This window comes from Heterodontus francisci, chromosome 34, assembly GCF_036365525.1.
Source record: "Heterodontus francisci isolate sHetFra1 chromosome 34, sHetFra1.hap1, whole genome shotgun sequence".
Lineage (NCBI taxonomy): Eukaryota > Metazoa > Chordata > Chondrichthyes > Heterodontiformes > Heterodontidae > Heterodontus > Heterodontus francisci.
The window spans coordinates 20,217,910-20,241,786 of NC_090404.1; the positions used below are offsets into that span (position 1 = coordinate 20,217,910).

Below are 23,877 nucleotides of genomic sequence, written 5' to 3' on the forward strand. Positions count from 1 at the left end.
TCCGTGCCATTTCTCTATTGCAATCCAGTCAGTCCCATTCCCCTGGGCAGCACAGTGGCGCAGCGGTTAGCACTGCAGCCTCACAACTCCAGCAACCCGGGTTTGGTTTTGGGTACTGCCTGTGCGGAGTTTGCGGAGTTCTCCCTGTGACTGTGTGGGTTTCCACCGGGTGCTCTGGTTTCCTCCCACGGCCAAAGACTTGCAGGTTGATAGGTAAATTGGCCATTGCAAACTGTCCCTAGTGTAGGTAGGTGGTAGGGAAATATAAGAACAGGTGGGGATGTTTGGTAGGAATATGGGAATAGTGCAGGATTAGTATAAATGGGTGGTTGATGTTCGGCACAGACTCGGTGGGCCGAAGGGCCTGTTTCAGTGCTGTATCTCTAATCTAATCTAGGTGGTAGGAGAATTGAGGGAAGGTGGGGATGATTTAGGGAATATGGTATTAATGTAGGATTAGTATAAATGGGTGGTTGATGGTTGGCACAGACTCGGTGGGCCGAAGGGCCTGTTTCAGTTCTCTCTATGACTATGTGCTCTCCCCATTGCCCTGCAGCTTTATTTCCCTCAAGTGCCCATCCAATTTCCTTTTGACATGATTCATTGTCTCAGCTTCCACCACCCACATTGGCAGTGAGTTCCAGGTCATTACCAGTCATTGTGTAAAATGTGTTTTGCCTCACCTCCCTCCTGCATCTGTTACCCAAAACCTTAATCTTGTACCATCAGCTAACGGGAGCTGTTTTCCTTTGTCTACCTTGTCTAAACCTGTCATAATTTTGTACACCTCTCTCAGATCTCCCCACAATCTCCTTTGCTCCAAGGAGAACAACCCCAGCTTCTCCAACCCAGCCTTGTAGCCAAATACTCTCATACCTGGACCCATTTTAGTAAATTTCCTCTGCACCCTCTCAAGGATCCGCACATCCTTCTTAAAGTGTGGTGACCAGAACTGGATGCAATAATCTAGTTGTGGCTGAACGAGAGATTTATAAAAGTTCAGCATAACTTCCCTGCTTTTGTACTCAATACTTCCATTTCTGAAGCTAAAGATCCCATATGCTTTGCCAACCAGTCCCTGCACACTCTTTATAACTGCACCATCAAGTATATATTGCCTACCCCTATCCCTTCTGGCAAAATACATCACCTCACCATTACGCTTGTACTCCCCGCAATTTAGAAAATTAAAGGGTTGATTTGATCGAAATTTTCAAGATATTAGAACTAATAGTAGACAGGGAGAAATTATTTCCACTGGTTGCGGAGGCTAGGACAGGGGACATAGTGTATAACTCGAACCAGACTGTTCAGGAGTGAAGTTAGGAAACACTTCTACGCCCAAAGGGTGGTAGAAGTTTGGAACTCTCTTCCACCAACAGCAGTTGATGTGAGATCAATGTTAATTTTAAATCTGACATTGATAGATCTGTGTTAACCAAAGGTATTGAGGGATATGGGACAAATAGAGTTAGGTCACACATCAGCCATGATCTCATTGCCTGGTGGAACAGGCTCGAGGAGCTAAATGGCCAACTCCCAGAATCATAGAAACTTACAGCACAGAAGGCCATTAAACCCTTTTTGCTTGTGCTGACTCTGTGAAAGAACAGTCGTGTTTTGTCCCACACACCCACTTGTTGTTTGTAAGCCTGTAAGTTCCTCATTCTGAAACTGCTGAACTCAATGTTGAGTCCGGAAGATTGTAAAGTGTCTAATTGAAAGATGAGCTGCTGTTCCTCGAGCTCCCATTGAGCTTCATTGGAACAGTGCAGGAGGCCGAGGACAGAGAGGTCAGAGTGGGAGTGGGACAGAGAATTAAAATGGGAAGTGACCGGAAACTCAGGGTCACGCCTGCGGACTGCATGGAGGTGTTCCTTAAAGTAGTCACCCAATCTGCCTTTGGTCTTCCCAATATAGAACAGACCACATTGTGAGCAGTGAATATAATCTCGTAAATTGCAAGAAGTACAAGTGAATCACTGTTTGGTTTCATCCCACAAAACCTTGAGAATAGCCTGAAGGAACAGACTTTATTTGAAGTAAGGTCACAAAGTAGAGCAAATCTCATGCCCGAATGTTAAACTCCACCCCAGATATAAAGACTATTAACATCAGCAGATATAAACGCCACTTATTAGAACGAACATGGTTCAGTCCTGGGTGTGATTAACAGCAGAATCCAACACTTGCAGTCATTTGTGAACTCACTGGCGTCTCAGCATTTTGGATTATTAATTCATTCCCTTCCCACACCCAGAGCCAGTGAACAGCCTCTCCCCAGTGTGTACTCGCTGGTGTGACAGCAGGTTGGATAACTGAGTGAATCCCTTCCCACACTCAGAGCAGGTGAAAGGCCTCTCCACTGTGTGAATGAGTTTCCAGCTCAGATAGGTAATTGTATTCCTTCGAATGGTCCCCACATTCCACGGTTTCTCCCCGGTGTGACTGCGCTTGTTTTTCAACAGGCCAGATGATCAGCTGAAACCTCGTCCACACACAGAACACGTGTACTGTATCAGCACGCTGTGAATTGGGCTTTTTGCTTTCATGTTCAAAGGCTGACAATGTCCAGGTGCTGGTGAATCGGGTGATTCTGTCAGATCTTTATTTTTTTTTAATTTTAGAGATACAGCACTGAACCAGGCCCTTCGGCCCACCGAGTCTGTGCCGACCAACAACCACCCATTTATACTAATCCTACATTAATCCCATATTCCCTACTATATCCCCACCATTCTCCTACCACCTACCTACACTAGGGGCAATTTAGTCGAATTAGAAACCCAAGCAGATGCTTCACTGCAGACAGGTCGCCTTGGCAGCACTGATAAGACATTCCATTCCACAGAATCAGCTCATTGGAAGCTCTAAGAAGATCAGGGGAAAGGACAGAGTTTGTCTGTTATTAACCACAATATAAACTGAAACCAGAGTGGGAGATTATAATGTGTGATGTGTATACATATAGTTGTGAAACAATAATAAATAAGAGAATTAACAGCAGGCTGGGTAGTTTAGGGAGAATGAGAAAATTACTGAAGAAAAGTAACTGTGGGGAACCAGGGAATGTGTCTTTGTAAATCACAGATTAGGGAAGTTCCAGCTGTCTTTTCCTCACTTCCTGACAAAACCCAGCAGAGAAGACAAAGAAGAGTCAGGTGCCAGAGCTGGATTACTACAGGGTATAAAAGTGAGGGGATACTGATGTAAGGGGGCAGTCGGGACTGGAGACACCAGAGATCAAGCTCAGGGTGCCTGAGATTCCATCCAGCGGGCCGACATCGTGTAAGTGACTGTGGACACGTGGGACTTGCATGTTTACTCTAATTGATGGTTCAATTTAAGACATGGTAGAGGACACAGAAATGCTCAGCTTATATTTCTTAATAAGGTATTAAAGTTGTGAGACTGGACCCTCAAACCTGCTAATTAATAAGGCAAGGTGTTAGCTAGAATCTTCCACCTCTTTTACTGCTCTGCTCCTCGGCTCCTTTTAAACCTTTACCGTTTAATGTACATTTCTTCCCTTTTTCTTCCTTCCAATATCTATCTTGTCGCATTTCTCTGCAATAACTTTCATCTGATATCTATCTGATCCATTTACTAACCTGTGTATTCACTTTGTGTATTCACTTAGATTCCTCTTCACAGTTCCCCACACTCTCTATATTAAAGTTATCTGGAGATTTTGATCTTGTGCCCCATATACCCAAGCCCAGATCATTTCTCTATATTGGGAAGAGCAATGGTCCCAACACTGACCCTGGGGGACACCGCTGTTTCCATCCCTCCAGTCTGACGAACATCCATTAACCAGTACTTTCTGTTTTCTGCCCTTTACCCAAATTCCTATCCACGCTGCCCGCTTCCTTTAATATTTTCACCCAGTGACAGTGAAGGAACGGCGATATAGTTCCAAGTCAGGATGGTGTGTGGCTTGGAGGGAAACTTGCAGGTGGTGGTGTTCCTATGCATCTGCTGCCCTTGTCCTTCTCGGCGGTAGAGGGTCGCGGGTTTGGAAGGTGCTGTCTAAGCCGCCTTGGCGCGTTGCTGCAGTGCATCTTGTAGATGGTACGCACTGCTGCTATTGTGTGTCGGTGGAAAAGGAAGTGAATGTTGGTGGATGGGATGCCAATCAAGTGGGCTGCTTTGTCCTGGATGGTGTCGAGCTTTGATTGTTGATTGGGAGTTGTGTGTTGTTGGAGCTCCACCCATCCAGGCAAGTGGAGAGTATTCCATCACACTCCTGAGATATGCCTTGTAGATGGTAGACAGGCTTTGGGGAGTCAGGAAGTGAGTTACTCGCCACAGGATTCCGAGCCTCTGATCTGCTCTTGTAGCCACGGTATTTATATGGCTACTTCAGTTCAGTTTCTGGTCAATGGTAACGCCCATGATGCTGTTAGTGGGGGATTCAGCGATCGTAATGCCATTGAATGTCAAGGGGAGATGGTTAGATTCTCTCTTGTTGGAGATGGTCATTGCCTGGCATTTGTGTGGCGGGAATGTTACTTGCCACTTATCAGCCCAAGTCTGGATATTGTCCAGGTCTTGCTGCATTTCTACACGGAATGTTTCAGTATCTGAGGAGTCGCAAATGGTGCTGAACATTGTGCAATCATCAGTGAACATCCCCACTTCTGATCTTATGATTGAAGGAAGGTCATTGATGAAGCAGCTGAAGATGGTTGGGCCTAGGACACTACCCTGAGGAACTCCTGCAGTGATGTCCTGGAGCTGAGATGATTGACCTCCAACAACCACAACCATCTTCCTTTGCACTAGGTACAACTCCAACCAGCGGAGTGTTTTCCCCCTGATTCCCACTGACTCCAGGTTTTCTGAAGCTCCTTGCTGCCATACTACTGTTAGGGAATATCTCTAAATAGCAGGCTTAGTAACTAAGGTAAGAAAGGTCTACAGTTTATTTTCATATAGTAAGTAGTGTTTTTTAGGGAGTTCTGTGGTAAATAGGACCAGGGAAGAAGGGCCCTAGAGTAATTTATATTATTTGATATTAAGCATCTTCCAAAAGGGTTAAGTCACAGCAGGAGCACTCAAAGCCGTGGTGTGTTCCTTGTGCTCTATGTGGGAAGCCGGGAACAATTCCAGTGCCCGGGACCAGCATGTGTGCAGGAAGTGTCTCCAGCTGCAGCTCTTGGAAGCCCGGGTTTCAGAGCTGGAGCAGCGGCTGGAGACACTGTGGAGCATCTGCAAGGCAGAGAGTATCATGGATAGACAGTAAAGAGAGGTGGTCACACCGCAGGCTGAGACTCCACAGGCAGGAAGGGAATAGGTGACCACCAGGCACAGCAAGAGGACTAGGCAGGCAGTGCAGGAATCTCCTGTGGCTATTCCCTGTAAAACAGATATACTGCTTTGGATACTGTTGGGGGAATGGGCTCTTGGGGACAGCAGCAGCAGCCCAATTCGTTGCACCACAGTTGGCTCTGCTGCACAGGGGAGGAGCAAAAAGTGTGGGAATGCAATAGTTATAGGGGATTCAATTGTAAGGGGAATAGATAGGCGTTTCTGTGGCCGCAAACGAGACTCCAACATGGTATGCTGCCTCCCTGGTGCTAGGGTCAAGGATGTCTCAGAGCGGTTACAGGACATTCTGAAGGGGGAGGGTGAACAGCCAATGGTCGTGGTACACATTGGTACAAACGACATAGGTAAAAAAAAAAGAATGAGGTCCTAAAAGCAGAATACAGGGAGTTAGGAAGTTAAGTTGAAAAGTAGGACCTCAAAGGTAGTGATCTCAGGATTACTGCCAGTGCCACCTGCGAGTCAGAGTAGAAAAAGTAGGATATATCGGATGAATACGTGGCTGAAGAGATGGTGTGGGATCAAAGACAAGAATAAAAGACAGTAAGGGGAATAAGGAAAGTGATAGGCAGAGAAATCAAGGGCCGGAATCAAACAGGGCCACAGTGAAAAATAGTGGGAAGGGGACAAGTAATGTTAAAAAGACAAGTCTTAAAGCTTTGTGCCTTAACGCGCAGAGCATTCGCAATAAAATGGATGAATTACTTGCGCAAATAGATGTAAATGGGTATGATATAGTCAGGATTACAGAGACATGGCTGCAGAGTGACCAGGGATGGGAAATGAACATCCAGGGGTATTCAGTATTTAGGAAGGACAGACAAAAAGTAAAAGACGGTGGAGTCGCGTTGCGTATTAAAGAGGAAATTAACGCAATAGTGAGGAAGGATATTAGCTCTGACGATGTGGAATCTGTATGGGTAGAGCTGAGAAACACTAAGGGGCAAAATACGTTAGTGGGGGTTGTATATAGACCACCAAACTGTAGTGGTGATGTTGGAAATGGCATTTAACAGGAAATTAGAGACGCATGCGATAAAGGAACATCTGTAATTATGGGTGAGTTTAATCTGCATATAGATTGGGCAAATCAAATCAGTCACAATACCGTAGAGGAGGAATTCATGGAATGTATACGGGATGGTTTTCTGGACCAATACGTTGAGGAACCAACTAGAGAACAGGCCATCCTAGACTGGGTATTGTGTAATGAGAGAGGAATAATTGACAATCTAGTTGTGCGAGACCCCTTGGGGATGAGCGACCATAATATGATAGAATTCTTCATCAAGATGGAGAGTAGCATAGTTAATTCTGAGACTAAGGTCCTGAATCTTAATAAAGGAAACTACAAAGGTATGAGGTGCGAGTTGGCCATGACAAACGTATTGGGAAATGTTACTTAAAGGGATGATGGTGGATAGGCAATGGCAAACATTTAAAGAGTGCATGGATGAACTGCAATAATTGTTTATCCCTGTCTGGCGCAAAAGTAAAACGGGAAAGGTAGCCATACCATGGCTTCAAGGGAAATTAGAGATAGCAGTAGATCCAAGGAAGAGGCATATAAATTCGCCAGAAAAAACAACAGACCTCAGGATTGGGAGCAGTTTAGAATTCAGCAAAGGAGGACCAAGGAATTGCTTAAGAAGTGGAAAATAGAGTACGAGAGTAAGCTTGCGGGTAACATAAAAACTGGCTGTAAAAGTTTCTATAGGTATGTGAAAAGAAAAAGATTGGTGAAGACAAATGTAGGTCCCTTACAGTCAGAAATAGGGGAATTTATTATGGGGAGCAAAGAAATGGCTGACCAACTAAATGCATACTCTGGTTCTGCCTTCACAAAGAAGGACACAAATATCATACCAGAAATGTTGGGGAACACAGGGTTTAGTGAGGGAGGAAGTGAAGGAAATCAGTATTGGTAGAGAAATTGTGTTGGGGAAATTGATGGGATTGAAGGCCGATAAATCGCCAGGGGCCTGATAATCTGCATCCCAGAGTACTTAAGGAAGTGGCCTTAGAAATAGTGGATGCATTGGTGGTCATCTTCCAAGATTCCATAGACTCTGGAACAGTTCCTACAGATTGGAGGGTAGCTAATGTAACCCCACTATTTAAAAAGGGAGGTAGAGAGAAAACAGGGAATTTTTGACCAGTCAGCCTGACGTCGGTAGTGGGGAAAATTCTAGAGTCCATTAGCAAAGATTTTATAGCAGAGCACTTGGAGAACAGTGGTAGAATCGGACAGAGTCAGCATGGATTTACGAAAGGAAGTCATGCTTGACAAATCTACCAGAATTCTTCGAGGATGTAACTAGTAGAGTTGATGAGTGGGAGCCAATGGATGTGGTTATTTGGACTTTCAGAAGGCTTTCGACAAAGTCCCACAAAAGAGATTAGTGCGTACAATTAAAGCGCACAGGATTGGGGTAGTGTATTGCGATGGATAGAAAATTGGTTGGCAGATAGGAAACAAAGAGTAGGAATAAACAGGTCTTTTTTCGAATAGCAAGCAGTACCGCAGGGATCAGTGCTAGGACCCCAGCTATTCACAATATATATTAATGATTTAAATGAGGGAACTAAATGTAATATCTCCAAATTTGCTGATGACACAAACCTGGGTGGGAGGGTGAGTTGTGAGGAGGATGCAGAGAGGCTTCAGGGTGATTTAGACAAGTTGAGTGAGTGGGCAAATGTATGGCAGATGCAGTATAATGTGGATAAATGAGGTTATCCACTTTGGTAGCAAAAACAGGAAGGCAGATTATCTGAATGGCTATAAACTGAGAGAGGGGAATAAGCAGCGAGACCTGGGTGTTCTCGTACACCAGTCGCTGAAGGTAAGCATGCAGGTGCAACAGGCGGTAAAAAAGGCAAATGGTATGTTGGCCTTCATAGCAAGAGGATTCACATACAGGAGCAGGGATGTCTTGCTGCAATTATACAGGGCCTTGGTGAGGCCACACCTGGAATATTCTGTGCAGTTTTGGTCTCCTTATCTGAGGAAGGATGTTCTTGCTATAGAGGGAGTGCAGCGAAGGTTTACCAGACTGATTCCTGGGATGGTGGGACTGACGTATGAGGAGAGATTGAGTCGGTTAGGATTATATTCGCTGGAGTTCAGAAGAGTGAGGGGGGATCTCATAGAAACCTATAAAATTCTAACAGGACTTGACAGGGTAGATGGAGGAAGGATGTTCCCGATGGTGGGGGAGTCCAGAACCAGGGGTCATAGTCTAAGGATACGGGGTAAACCTTTCAGGACTGAGATGAGGAGAAATTTCTTCATCCAGAGAGTGGTGAGCCTGTGGAATTCGCTACCACAGAAAGCAGTTGAGGCCAAAACATTGTGTGTTTTCAAGAAGGAGTTAGATATAGCTCTTGGTGCGAAAGGGATCAAAGGATATGGGGGGAAAGCAGGAACAGGATACTGATTGGATGATCAGCCATGATCATAATGAATGGCTGAGCAGGCTCGATGGGCCAAATGGCCTACTCCTGCTCCTATTTTCTATGTTTACTCTGTCAAATGCTGCCTTAGTGTCAAGGGCAGTTACTCTCACCTCACCTCTTGAGCTGAGCTCTTTTGTCCATGTTTGAATTAATGTAGTAATGAGGTCAGTTAATCAGTCAATCGCCACTGAATTCCCAGCCTCTGACCTGCTATTGTGTAGCCACAGTATTTATATAGCTACTCCAGTTAATTTTCTGTTCAATGGTAACCCCAGGATGTTGATGGTGTGGGATTCAGTGATGGTAATGCTGTTGAATATCAAGGGGATATGGTTAGAGTCTCTCCTGTTGGAGATGGTCATTGCCTGGCACTTTTGTGGCAAGAATGTTTCTTGGGAGTGGGGCTTCCAGAAGTGGACTTTAAGAAAGCTGGGTTTCAGTATTCTGACAAATACATGGCGAGAAACCAGAGGAATCCTTACTAAGGAACTGTCTGGGGTTTTACCTGTCAGCATAGATCTAGGGATGAATGATTCCTGTCTCCCTGAACTGTCTTACATTCAACCCAGTTTGGAACAAGATGGATTCTGTTTCCAGGAGAATAGGGACAAATATCTCCCACAATTGAGGGCGACAAAAGCAGCCATTAGAGAAGCTGAGAGATCTTTGGAAAAGAAGATGGTGCACAATTCATCAAACCCGATCAGCATAACCTTCCATTCCTTTCTCCCTCATGTACTTATCTAGCTTCCCCTTAAATGTATCTCTGCTGTTCACTCAACTACTCCCTGTGGGAACATGTTCCACATTCTACCCTCTCTTTGGGTAAAGAAGTTTCTTCTGAATTCCCTATTGGATTTATTAGTGATTATTTGATATTCATCACAACTAGTTTTGGATTCCCCCACAAGTGGAAACATTTCCTCTACATCCGCCCTGTATAACCTTTTAATAACCTTAAAGACCTCTATCAGATCACCCATCAACCATCTCCTTTATCTCGAGAAAAGAGCTCCAGCCTGTTCAGCCTTTCCTGATAAGTTTATCCTCTCAGTTCTGGGATCGACATTGCAAATCTTCATTACACCATCTCCAGTGTCTCCGTACCCTGTTTATAATATGGAGACCAGAACTGTTCACAGCTCTCCTAGTGTGATCTAACCAAGGTTCAATAAAAGTTTAACACAAATTCACTTATTTTCAATTGTATCCTATAGAAATGAACTCTTATTCTTTATTTGCTTCTTTCTGGCCTTATTAACCTATGTTGCTGTTTTTATCAGTCTATATATCTGTACCCTCAATTCCTTTGCTCCTCTGCCCCATTTAGACTCTTATTTTCCAAATAGTATGTGGTGTCCTTAATCTTCCTACCAAAATACATCACAGCACATTTGTCTATATTGACATTCATTTGCCAATTACAATCCCATTCTGCAAGTTTATAAATGTATTTGTACATTTTGTCTCAGTTTTCCTCAGGAGTAACTCCATCTCCCAAATTTTTAAATTGTACTTCTGATTCCCGAGTCTAAATCATTTATGGAAATGGTGAATTACAGTGGTCCCAGTTACAGGTTCATCAGGATGTGAGAACTAGAACGGCCCATGTGCAAGAAAGGAAGCACTGTTTTACCACCTTCGAAGTCTAGTACCATCACGGGTACTTCAATGTTCAATCCGATCTGGGACCTACCGTATTACACCTACCAAAACCACAGCGATGGGGGGAAAAACACTCCCCGCCATTGCTATGCCTGACCAACGAGTAAAAGATGGTTTGAACATAAACCTAGAAGATTATGTCACTAGATTTGGGTATAACATCCCTGAACTAACTATAGCCTTAACAACATTAATAAATCCAATGAACGCCTCCCAGTGCCATTATTACACACTACAGCAAAGGAAATAAAGCTATAGATAAGGAAGTTCCAGGAGTAGGGAATTCAACACATTGGTAGGAAATAGGATTAAACATGGAAATTCCCCCCAGATTGGAATAATTCCACCTGTATTTGTTATAAGCCAGTTATTGGCGCTAATATGCTGACTGCTCCACACTTGCGACTTGAAGCACCTGGTGTGCCAGACAAGATCACAATTAAACATGATCACAGCACAGCATGTCTTGGAAATGAGTAAATATGTAAGTTCAAGAATTTAATTTCAGGGGTCGGCATTAGTGCCTTGACCTCAAGGTGGGGATATTGTAAGATAATTCACTGCTTGGTATATTGCTTCAAACCCACTAAGATCACCCAGATAGGGAATGATATCATGTTCCCTGTACCTACCCATAACATCACTGAAATCAGAGTCAACTTTGGAATGCAGGAGGAAGTACTGAAGGCAATAATTCAGTGGAGACACCCCATACCCCCTCTATCATTAGATTTAAAATCCATAATTAAAATACTGCAACATCCCAAAAGCACTTGTTTATGGTGCAACAAGATAATTAACAAAGAGAAAGGAATTGAAAATCTGGGAAATAGACATAGGTGGGAAAAAGTTGTGAATACAAGTCAACATCCCTGGCTCAGAATTATTTCTACTCTGTTCATATTGATACAAACAGTGATCACAATTGTAATAATAGCCGTCCTCTGTTACTTGAGAAATCTTACCTCAAGACTGCCGGAGTGCACTGAATTGAGTTGGAACCTAGCTCTTATGTCTAAAAGAAAGTAATAGTCAATGAAAAGTAGTGAGGGGTCAATATATTGTCATATATTTCACCCTCAAACCGGGGAGTTGCAAGTAGGTTTGGGTAGCTAGATTTTAGCTTACTTTGACCATTTTCACACTGTATCCTCTGTAATAAATAACCAGGTCAAGTAAGCATCTTAATACGAACACATGACCAAAGAAGTCATTTTTGTATCTTGTATCAGCAACTCACCTCCAGGCGCGTATCCATTGTCTCTCGAGATAAGGAGGCCCAAAAGAAAAAAAGAATCAGCAACTGTATTAATCAAATTAATGTATTAAGCAGTAACCCATCAGGAAAACAAGGATTACAAAGCAATGGAGCTCGATTGAGTTGTAATTAATGAATTAAGAATCATGCTAGAGAGAATGGGTTTTAATTTAAAAGTATTAAGTATAAAAACAAAGTCTTAAGCTTGTAAGAAATTCAGTATCAGTCGGACAATGTAAGTCACTGTGACACAAAGTCAGCAGAAAAAGTATTGTGAGCCTGATAACATTCATTAACTTTGCTAAAAAAAATAATCAATTTCTGTACAAATTCATCCTGTCCAAGGAGATAACGACCATAATGAATAGAACTCTTCATGGGTTTTTATCTCAATTATTGGCAAAATGTTTTATCGATTAAGCCCCAGTTAGAGTAGGGTAGCAACTGACATCATAGGACCTGAACCTGGGCAAACTACAAAGGTGGTCAGATGGCCAAAAAGGTTATAAAAGAACAGCTATTGAACATCAGAAGCAACACGAAAAATCCAGAGGAAGAAAGAGGAGAATCTTCAGGCAACAAAACACAGAAAGAGAAAGAGAGATCACGCCACAGTCACTCGGAGGGCTACCGCTGAGATTCTGAGGAACAGACTGTGACTATTGTCTTTGTTAAGTATTACTTCATTGCACTGAATGTAAATTACTTAATAAATCTGCTACACTTATAACCAACGTATACCTGTACCCAAAGTGTTTGTTGTAGTCACAGACAAGTCCCCCTTGTTGGATTAAATTGAATCCTGAAAGTAGCAGGAAAGCTGCACTTTCTTGACAAATCACCAAGATACCAGACGACAAGTCATGCCTGAAACATCATTTATTGGTTACAAATCACAACTTAGTTAAATCTGGGCACACAGACACTTTATAGACATGTATAAACACATTAAATGTAATCAAGAGTTATCCAGCAGTTGAGCACTAATAGGGAGAGTATTTCACAAAACAAGTAACAATTGCAGGGATGAGAGTGGCCAAAGACCAAAAGGTCTGAAAATTAGTGGCCAAAGACAAAACGTCTGACTTGTTTTTGACAAAGAGTCCTGTAATTATAGCACTGTTATTGAAGCAAACTGGTTGAGTAATGGCAATTTTGTACAATTTTGCATCTGTAATGAATAAAATTGCTCTGTACTCAGAATACAATTTCATGAGACTTACCTGACAGCTGATAATTGGTTTTACAGAGTTTCATGTTCTCAATGTCCTGCTTCTGCCTATTTATAGCTTGTTCATGTAAAAGGTGTTCTGTGAAGATGTGTCAACTTTAATGGAAAGCAATATATATAAACATACCAGATGGCACATTCTGGTACCTTGGTAAGTGATGTGCACAAATCAGTAGGTATATAAATGAATAAAAAGTAACCAGTTCAGAGACATTGACAATCCAGAAACTTGAACATAAGTGGGGTCATTTTTCTTATTTTGTGCTGTGACATAATCACCTGAACGAAGCAGAAAGCAAAACCAGGTAGGGAGGATTGTATACCAGTTATGCAGCCTGTCCAATTTGCTGTCCATTAACTTAAATGGACAGGAATATCACAAACATTCTATTAGGAGCATGTGATACTCCCGACCCAATTTTCTTTTGAACAATTATTTACCTCCAAGCACAAAAAGGAAAATAACCTTAAACTTTAGCAAATGTGGTGCCTCTATAGATAGAATGCTTGTTATTAAACATCATGACTCATGGTAGATTTTATAATTTAAAATAATAAGTCACATTGTAAAGATTCTAAACTAAAATAATCTTGTTTGCAGTGCAGATCTCATTACAATCTTAATGAAAACTAATTAAAAATATGGTTTTCCTCTTCAAAGGGTCCAAATATTATGCAACGTAAAAATTGTCCCAGATCTTGCTAGTGACAGTGGAAAAGTAATGAGACTAGTGTTGTACCTCTAGGAAGAAAATCCTGCACTCCGGGTCCCACTACCTGGTGGGACGTCCTGCCCCATGTGCCCAAAGATCTGCAGGTCTAGAATCGATCTGTTCAGTGACCTGAAGACCCATGGCAGAAACTCGTGACCTTGAGTAGACGTCATCCTCGAATCAAGGGACAGCCGACGATGACCTCTACAGTAACAAGTTTGAGGTTCTGTTGCATCATCCCCAAATCAGGCTCTAAAGTTTGGTCATGGCCCTGTGACAATGCAGCAGGTCCAATGGACAGCTGTATATCCCAACAGTGATGAACACTTCTGGCTCCTGTTCGGCCACATTTGGAATACTGCGTGCAGTTCTGGTCGCCACATTACCAAAAGGATGTAGATGCTTTGGAGAGGGTGCAGAGGAGGTTCACCAGGATGTTGCCTGGTATGGAGGGCACTAGCTATGAAGAGAGGTTGAGTAGATTAGGATTATTTTCATTAGAAAGACAGAGGTTGAGGGGGGACCTGATTGAGGTGTACAAAATCATGAGAGGTTTCGACAGGGTGGATAGCAAGAAGCTTTTTCCCAGAGTGGGGGATTCAATTACTAGGGGTCACGAGTTCAAAGTGAGAGGGGAAAGGTTTAGGGGGAAGTTCTTTACGCAGAGGGTGGTGGATGCCTGGAACGCGTTGCCAGCGGAGGTGGTAGACGCGGGCACGATAGCGTCTTTTAAGATGTATCTAGACAGATACATGAATGGGCAGGAAGCAAAGAGATACAGACCCTTAGAAAATAGGCGACAGGTTTAGATAGAGGATCTGGATTGGCGGAGGCTTGGAGGGCCGAAGGGCCTGTTCCTGTGCTGTAATTTTTCTCTGTTCTTTTCTTCATTCTACTGCATCAATTGGTGCAGTGGCAGCTGCATTTAACAGCAAGGTGAGCTGAAAATCATAACTATTGTGTTGGCTTGGAGAAAGGCAGCACTCTGTATATACATATTCATACATGTACAGAGTATTGTGTCATCAGCCTCAGAAACCCAGTGACCATTTATAGTGACTGCAGAGAGCTCACAGGATAGTTGCACTGTAGCCAATGTACAGCACTTGTGGTGCAGGACAGCCTTGTCCAGATAATCTTAAGCAATGCCAAACCACACATTGAAGAAAGATGGCCAGAGTTATACTCCTTGTCTTGCATCACTATGGTGCAAAAGACAGCTTCACACTGACTCAAGGTTTAAATTGTGACTGGGGCAGTAGACAGTGAAAGTGGAGATGAACAATGAATGGAATTCAGCCATACACCTGAGCAAACCGATAAGTGGAAATTCTAGATCACTTCAGTTGCTGCAAAGCACAGGACATATTCAGTTTATACAGTTCATACTCACTGCAGGATATTCACATGCAGTAACCAGTTTGTGCAGGGTTTTCAGAAATTACTTCAGACACACACTGCTGTGTAAATGGAAGCAAGTTTCAAATTCCTATTGACAGACCAATGTTTTTGCTGCAGACCAGTGACTTGCCAGCTACTGATCCTGAACCATTAATTTTAAACCATGTCAAATGAGCTGTGTCAGTTCTCAGGTGGTCTCTGCTAAGATATCCCATGAAGGCAAAAACAAACATTGGGAATTGGTCTGTGTTTACACACACCTCCTTTTTGGCCATTTACAGAAGACTGACACACTGAGGTTGTGAAGGAGTATGCAGTTCCACCCACTTGATTTTGTGGCTGACGTTCATTTCTATCAAAGTAGAAGACTATAAAAAATAAAGACGACTTAAAAACATGTAATAAGACCACAGGGCAGCTTTGTGGTTGGACGGCTTGGAAAAAAAATCGGAACTGGAAGTGAATTGTCAGTTCCAATTTATTTTTAAAGCCGCTGTTTTGGAAAGGGAGAAGCGAATGGTGGATTTCTGAAACCCAATGTTGGAAATCTGCTATTTGGCAGAAATTGCTCATCCTTGAGTTACTTGTGAACTCGCTGGTGTGTTAGAAGATTGGATGACTGAGTGAATCCCTTCCCACACTCCGAGCAGGTGAACGGCCTCTCCCCAGTGTGAACTCGCTGGTGTGTCAGCAGGGTGGATGACTGAGTGAATCCCTTCCCACACACGGAACAGGTGAATGGCCTCTCCCCAGTGTGAACTCGCTGGTGTATCAACAGGTCGGAAGACCGAGTGAATCTCTTCCCACACTCCGAGCAGGTGAACGGCCTCTCCCCAGTGTGAACCCGCTGGTGTGTCAGCAAGTTGGATGACCGGGTGAATCTCTTCCCACACTCGGAGCAGGTGAACAGCCTCTCCCCAGTGTGAATTCGCTGGTGTGTCAGAAGGCTGGAGGACCGAGTGAATTCCTTCCCACACTCAGAGCAGGTGAATGGCTTCTCACCAGTGTGAACCTGTTGGTGTTTCTGAAGACTGGATGACTGAGTGAACCCCTTCCCACACTCTGAGCAGGTGAACGGCCTCTCCCCAGTGTGAATTCGCTGGTGTGTCAGAAGTTGGGATGGAGTAGTAAATCCCCAACCACACTCTGAGCAGGTGAATGGCCTCTCCCCAGTGTGAATGCGCTGGTGTCTCAGCAGGTAGGATGAAGTAGTGAATCCCTTCCCACACTCGGAGCAGGTGAATGGCCTCTCCGTGCTGTGAACTCGCTGGTGTGTCAGCAGGTCAGATGACTGAGTGAATCCCTTCCCACACTCAGAGCAGGTGAACGGCCTCTCCCCAGTGTGAACTCGCTGGTGTCTCAGCAGGTGGGATGACTGAGTGAATCCCTTCCCACACTCGGAGCAGGTGAACGGCCTCTCCTGAGTGTGAATGCACTGGTGTACAGTGAGTTCAGATGATCGCTTGATCCCAGTCCCACAACAAGAACACCTGAATGGTGCATGAATACGTTGATGGATCATCAGTTCAGCTGAACATTTATAGCAATTCCCAGAGTCTGACATTTAAAAGGTCTCTCCCCAGTATGAACGCGCTGATGTCTCAGCAGGTGGGATGATTGAGTGAATCCCTTCCCATACTCGGAGTAGGTGAACGGCCTCTCCAGGGTGTGACTGCGTGAATGAGTTTCCAGTTCAACTGGATAATTCAATCCCAATCCACAGTCCCCATATTTACATGGTTTCTTCCCAGTGTGAATGCACTTGTGACTCGACAGGTCAGATAATCGGCTGAAACCTCATCCACACACAGAACACGTGTACAGTTTCTCCCCACTGTGATCCCTGGTTTTTCCTTTCAGGTTCCAAATTCGATGATATTCGGGTTACGATAAATTGGGCGACTCCTTCAGATCCTGATCTGATGTTTGATTTGCATTTCACGGCTGCAATTCCTCCCCTTCTAAAACCCTGTGAAATTGATTTAAAACAAAAAACAAGAATGTGAGAGAACCCACAAAAACACAAAGGCAGGTTGTGAAATGGAGGTGAATGAATCTGGTAATTTATGGGGCCGGCACAAGGAAAAAGTGACCATGAAAGCTGCTGGATTGATGTACAACCCCAACTGGTTCATTAATGTCCTTCAGGGAAGGGAACCTGACACCCAGTCTGGACCCACACAAGACTCTGCCCTCTATGGGAGGAGAGAGAGAGAGAGAGGGCAAAGTGGGAGGGGCAGGGAGAAGATTTTATATTTGTACAACTCAACCTGAACTTCAACAGAACCTCCCAAACCCTCAACTTCCATCATCTAGAAGGACCAGGGTAGCAGGTGTATGTGAACACCATCACCTCCAAGTTCCCCTCCAAGTCACACACCATCCTGACTTGTCTGACATCCAGTACTGGATGAACAGAAATGTCCTCCAATTAAATATTGGGAAGTCTGAAGCCATTGTCTTCAGTTCCTGCTACAAACTCCACTCCCTAGCCAGCAACTTTATCCCTCTTCCTGGCAAATGTCTGAGGCTAGACCAGACCGTTCACAACCTTGGTGTCATATGTGACCTAGAGATGAGCTTCTGACTGCATATCGGCACCATCACACAGACTGCCTATTTCCACCTCAGTAACATCGCCCCATTTCACCACTGCCTCAGCTCATCTTACATCCAAGAATTTGTTACCTCCCAACTTGACTATTCTAACACACTCCTGGCCGGCCTCCCACATTCTACCCTCTGTAAACTTGAGATCATCCAAAACTCTGCTGCCTGTGTCCTTACTCGGACCCAGTCCTGTTCACCCATCACCACTGTGCTCACTGGCCTACACAGGCTCCCAGTTAAGCAGCACCTCAAGTTTAAAATCCTCATCCTTGTTTTCAAATCCCTCCATTCCCTCACCCCTCACTATCTCTATAATCTCCTCCAGTCCTACAACCCTCCGAGAGATCAGGGCTCATCTAATTCTGACATCTTGAACATCCCCAATTTTCATTGCTCCACCACTGGTGGCCGTGCCTTCAGCTGCCAAGGTCATAACCTTTGGAAATCCCTCCCTAATCCTCTCCGCCTCTCTACCTCACCTTCCCTGATTCAGACACTTCTTAAAACTCATCTCTTTGATCAAGCTTTTGGTCATCTGCCCTAATAGCTCCTTAGGTGACTCAGTGTCAAATGTTACTTTGTAACATTCCTATGAAACACCTTGGAACATTGTATTACATTAAAGACACTACATAAATGCAAGCTGATGTTAACTTGGACATACATCACTGTTCCTTCATCATCACTGGGTGAAAATCCTGTAACTCCTTCCCTAACACCATTGTGGGAGCACCTTCACCACACGGACTGCAGCGGTTCAAGAAGGCGGCCCACCATCACCTTCTCAATGGGCAACTGGGGATTGGTAATAGATGCTGGTCTGGCTCGTGACACCCATATCCCAAGAATGAAGTTGTAAAAAAAAAATCTGTGTATGTAGAAATATTAGTGACTAAAAGAATACTCTTTCACACTGAATGGTTGATGTTTGTTTAACAAACTCATCTCCCTGGAATCTACCTCCCTTGACAGTCTCACATTGGAAATTGCTGGGCCTGACTGGGCCCAAAAGTACTCCGGATTAAAGCCAGCAGCTTCTCCTCCATCTCCACTCCAGATCAAATGATGCACCAAAAAAGACCTACGCAGGAAATCAGGTACCGACCTCCGCATCCGATACCCACGCCAATACAAACCAGCTCTTAACTGGTCCCTCTGTGTTTCTCCACTCGTCTATGAGAAATGCTTGCATGAAAATAAAACCAAAATAATGCGGCTGCTGGAAATCTGAAATAAAAGGAGAAAATGCTGGAAATATTCAGCAGGTGAGGCAGCGTCTGTGGAGAGAGAAACAGAGTTAACATTTCAGGCGCATCGAGCCATCGGAGTCTGCAGCCTGGAACTCGGAGTGGGAGAAGGAGGAAGAATGAGGAGAGGCAACATAGTCCAACACTCACAGCAACCTCCAATCCACCGACATTACCGGGATAGGGAAACAGAGTTTAGAAACACTCAGCAACACGACTCCAGTAAAAGATCCCAGGAGGAAAAGGGAGAGCAGTGTCTGTACCTGCCCTGATATCCTCAGATACAACTCACACAAGGAAGGCCAACGCCATCACTCGCACTGCGCATGCCCCAAAGGCACGCGCGTGCGTACTGGACTCCTGTGGTATGAATGGGGAACATTTTTTTAGTGCTGAAAATGTTGGGTTGAATCTCCGCCTTTGAACCTCCCAATACGAGCGGCGGAAGGGAGCGGGGAAGAGAAGCGGTGATTGAACGGGGACCTGAATGCGGCAATTGAAGCAGCGATCGCGATCATTGAGAGGGTTTGGGTTTACTTCCTGTTTTGTGTCAAATTGAGCGGCGCCATCTTTATTCCTGGCAGCCTCTTGAGACGCCGCGGACAGTGACGTTTCAGTCGATGAGGCTGCATTTGCGCATGTGCCAGTGATGCACCACCGAATGGTTACGTTGCCAGCAAACGCGTCCTTAATATTTGTCCGCTGTTTTATACCATTTATTTTTGAGCATGAAACATGAACTCCCCGTCCATTCTATGAGATGCAATGGCAGTCTATACTCCCCAGAATGCACGCCGCTTGTGAATACGACCTATCTCCATCGGGGGCCGCAATGCGCAGGCGCGGATAGGCTCCGCCCCCAGAGCGCTCCAGGCTGCATGGTCCAGCTCCAGGCAGCTGAGCGGGGCGTGTGCCGCCTCAGCAAAATCGAGTGTCAGAGGCTTGCAGGCTCTGAATCAGAGCTGGCGGACGTGCGGCGTGGGCCCCGGGGGGGGAGGGAGGGGGTATCATTAAAGCAAAGGTGCAGCGCTTCCCTGATCATTGTCTCTGCTTCCCTGATCATTGTCTCTGCTTCCCGGTTTCTTCTCCCGTTTCCATCGAGTCACTAAGCCTGTGAGTTGATCTGCTGGTAAGTATTGTAGCTTTTTTCCCTTTCTCCAAAGTTAGGAAGTTTGTCCAAGGAGCTGGAAATTAAACATTCCAGTATTCTTCAGAATAAGGGGGAGCTTCCCGAGATTTAAGTGACACAAACAGAAGGGAAATCTGGTGAGTTTTTTCTTTTATTTTTAAGTAGTAAGGTTTATTAGTTTTAGTAAGATTTATTAGTTGTAGCAAGGTTTATTATCTAAGGAGTGGAGGAATGGCAGGGCTACTCCGACCTCTGGAGTCCACATCCCGTGCTGCAGAAAATATAGAAATGTCGAAAATTTATGGCACAGAAAGAAACCATTCAGCCCATTGTGTCTGTGCCAGCTGAAAAAGAGGTATCCAGCTTAATCCCACTTTCCAGTTGTTACAACCTCAGAGAGATTGTCAATGTGAAAAATACGAGACCACTTTAACAAGAGATTTCACGTTTTAAGTTTTGTTATAGCAACTAAACTATCGGAAATCCCCAATTAGCTAAATTGCACTTTGTAAATAGCTGACACCCCAAATTACAATCAAAGATATTGTCTTTACTTACTCAACACTTGACTATCTCACACCATGCTTATATGTCACAAAGTCCTTTTTGAGGACAAAACCATTTGCGGTTAAAAGAGCAAATTCCTCCCATTTGCAATGGGCTGGATCTCCCAGACTTTTCAAAAAAACAATATTTTCCTTTGCTCGCTTCTCCAAGCACCTCTGACCTAGACATCCGTGGATAATGTGATTTCCGGTGACGCTGTGGGCCTTTTACTCCTCTGCAAGCTTCAACTCATAAAAAAAAAAGTTTCCACAGCGTTTCGCTGTACATCTTCAGAGAGAAGCGTTTACTTTCTCTCTCTCTCCCCAGTTGTCCCTGCTGCGTGCCTACTCTTACTCCCTTGAGGCCTCACCCCGATGGGCTCTCTTCTTACAGCCTGCTTGAGGCACATCCTGTGCCATGTGGAAACTCCAGGACACTTCCTATGTCCTGGATAACCATTTGTGCAGGAAGTGTCTTCAGTTGCAGCAGCTCGAGCTCCTGGTTCTTGAGCATGGGCAGCAGCTGGCATCACTGCGGCGTATCCGTGAAGTTCAGAGCTTCATGGATAGCACGTTTATAGATGTGGTCACCCTGCAGCTTAAGCGTATGCAGGGACAGAGGCAATGGGTGGCCAACAGTCAGTCAAGAAGAAATAGGCAGGTAGTGCAGGAGTCCCCCAAGTGCATCTCACTCTCCAACCAGTATTCAGCTCTGAATAATGATGAGAGCGATGGTTCGTCTGGGGAATGCAACCAGAGCCAAGTCCATGGCACCACGGGTGGCTGAGCTACATGGCGGGAAACACAAATGAAGACTGGAAGAGCAATATTGATCGGGAGATTCGATAGTCAGTGGAACAGACGGGTGGTTCTGCTGCTGCAGACGTGAATCCAAGATGGTGTGTTGCCTCCCTTGTGCCAGGGTCAAGGATGCCACTGAACGGCTGCAGAGAACCCTGAGAAGGGGAGGGTGAACAACCAACAGTCATGGTCCACATTGGTGACATAGGCAGAAAAGAGGGATGTGGTCCCGCAGTCAGAATTTAGGGAGCTAGTAGGAAATTAGCAAGCAGGACCTGAAAGGTAGTAATGCTGTTGTGAAGAATCTCGGGCTGTTTTTACTCTGTTAAAGGTGCTATATAAATGCACATTGTTGTCGTTGTTGACTGTGGGCAGGGATTGAGTTCCAGTCTGAGCAGTCACGTCGGGGGGAGAGGGTGTTCCCCAACTGAATGTGGAAACGGGTTCACTCAGTCATCTCATTTACTGATACACTGGGGAGATGGTGGTGTAGTGGTAAAGTCACTGGGCTAGTAATCCAGAGGCCTGGGCTAATGTCCTGTGGACATGGTTGCAAATCATTGATCATCTCCGCTTTCTCTGCCCTCAAATGCAGTGAGTTTCAGGTCATTATCACTCGCTGCGTTAAAAAAAAACTTCTTCCTCACAACCCTCTGTACCTCTTGGCCAAAACCTGAATCTGTGTCCCCCCAGTCTTTGTACCGTCAGCTAACGGAAACAGCTTTTATTTGTCTACCTTATCTAAGAATGTCATAAATATGAACCTCTCTGTCAGATCTCCCCTCAATCGCCTTTGCTCCAAGCAGAACAAGCCCAGCTTCTCCAACCTGCACCCTCTCAAGAGGTGCTTTGATCAAAGTTTTCAAGGTATTAATTGGAACTCAAAGGGTAGATAGAGAGAAACTATTTCCACTGGTTGGGGAATCCAGTACTGGGGGCATCTTCTAAAACTCAGAGCCAGACCTTTCATTAATCCCCCCCGGGCCCTGTAAACCCGGGCATTAATCTTCCCCCCGGCCCTGTAAACTCGAGTATTAATCCACTCGTGCTGTATATACACAGAATTACAGCCCAGAAACAGGCTATTCGGCCCCACTAGTCTGTGCTGGCGTTTATAATCCACATGAGCCTCCTCCCAATCTAATTACCTCATCCCACTCTGCCCCCAAAGCCCTCTATTCCCTTCTCCCTCATAATTGTATTGAGCCTCCCCTTAAACACATCATTGTTATCTGCTTCAACCACTCCACGTGTCAGTGAGTTCCACATTCTCACCACTCTCTGAATAGAGAAATTCCACCTAAGTTCTCTATTTGACCTGTTAATGTCTGTCTTATATTGCTGCCCCCTTGTTCTGACTGACTGATCATTTTAAAGACCTCTATCAGATCTCCTCCTAGTCTTTTCCAGAGAAAGGAGCCCCAGCCTGCTCAATCTTGTTGGATAGTATCATCCTCTCTGGTGATATCTTTGTAAATCTATTCTGCACTTTCTTCAGTGCTTCAATATCCTTTTTTAATCTGGAGACCAGAACTGCTCACAGTCCTTCCAAGTGAGGTTCTCTATAAATTTAACATTCCCTCCCTGCTGTTACATTGTATTCCTCCAGAAAAGAACATCGGCTCTTTCTTTGCTCTCTTATCGACTTGTGTTGCTCCTTTTAGTGATTTATGTGACTCTGTTCCCAGATCTCTTTGCTCCTCTGCTCCATTTAATTTCTTACATTCTAACCAATAACTGGCCTCCTTATTCCTCCTCCCAAAATGAACCAGCTCACATTTCACTGTGTTGAATTTCATTTCCCATTGATCTGTACTGTATGTGTGTAGACCTGACAATGATAATTTTATATTTTTATATAAATACTGTATATTTTATAATAATCACTCAGGACCTTCCTGGTCTCTGACTCTCAGCTGCTCACTGGATAAATTTGCAGCAAGTATTTCAACCTGTAAAGCAGGAGTCTAGGTAATGTACAATAATATTTTCTGAGCCTTTGGGCAATTGCTGTGTTTATTTTAAGCAATACAGATACTGGTATAGTGTGGCGCAACCTAGAGGCCTGCTACCTGACCCGAACCCGACAGGACCTGACGACATGTGTCGAGTTTGGGTCGAGTCGGGCCCATCTTCAGAGCACGATGCTCAGCTCGGGCCGGGCTGAGTCCGAGTCGGGTCGGGTCGGGTCGGGCCGGACACACAGGGTAAGTGCTCTGCTGGTAAGTATTGAAATTAAAAAAACTTGCCCGAGCTGGGAGTCTGGGACGAAACTGAGTCTGCACAGTGAGTGAGTGACATCACCGCGCATGCGCTGCAGCTTCGTGGAGATTCCGAGTCCGAAGGTGAGTAAAGGGATGGTCAGGTCGGACTCGGCTCGGATCGAGTCGGGGCGGGTTTGGGTAGGTCGGGCTCAGAGGGACTCTGGCCGGGTAGGGCTCGGGTCCGCAGTGGTTCAGTCGGGCTCGGGTTGGGTTTTTTTTCCTG

General features: G+C 44.7%; 1 protein-coding gene and 1 pseudogene across 1 annotated transcript in view; one reads left to right on the forward strand and one right to left on the reverse strand.

Moving 5' to 3' along the window:
• The window catches only part of LOC137349169 (zinc finger protein 585A-like), a 196,545-nt pseudogene that overhangs the window by 123,027 nt on the left and 49,641 nt on the right, over nucleotides 1–23,877 (forward strand).
• LOC137349142 (zinc finger protein 256-like) overlaps nucleotides 12,586–23,877 on the reverse strand; it is a 65,426-nt gene continuing 54,134 nt past the window's right edge. The window contains exon 3 of the mRNA XM_068014530.1: nucleotides 12,586–16,493. Coding sequence (XP_067870631.1) covers nucleotides 15,639–16,493 — 855 coding nt within the window. The 3' untranslated portion in view covers nucleotides 12,586–15,638. The remainder of the gene's footprint in view (nucleotides 16,494–23,877) is intronic.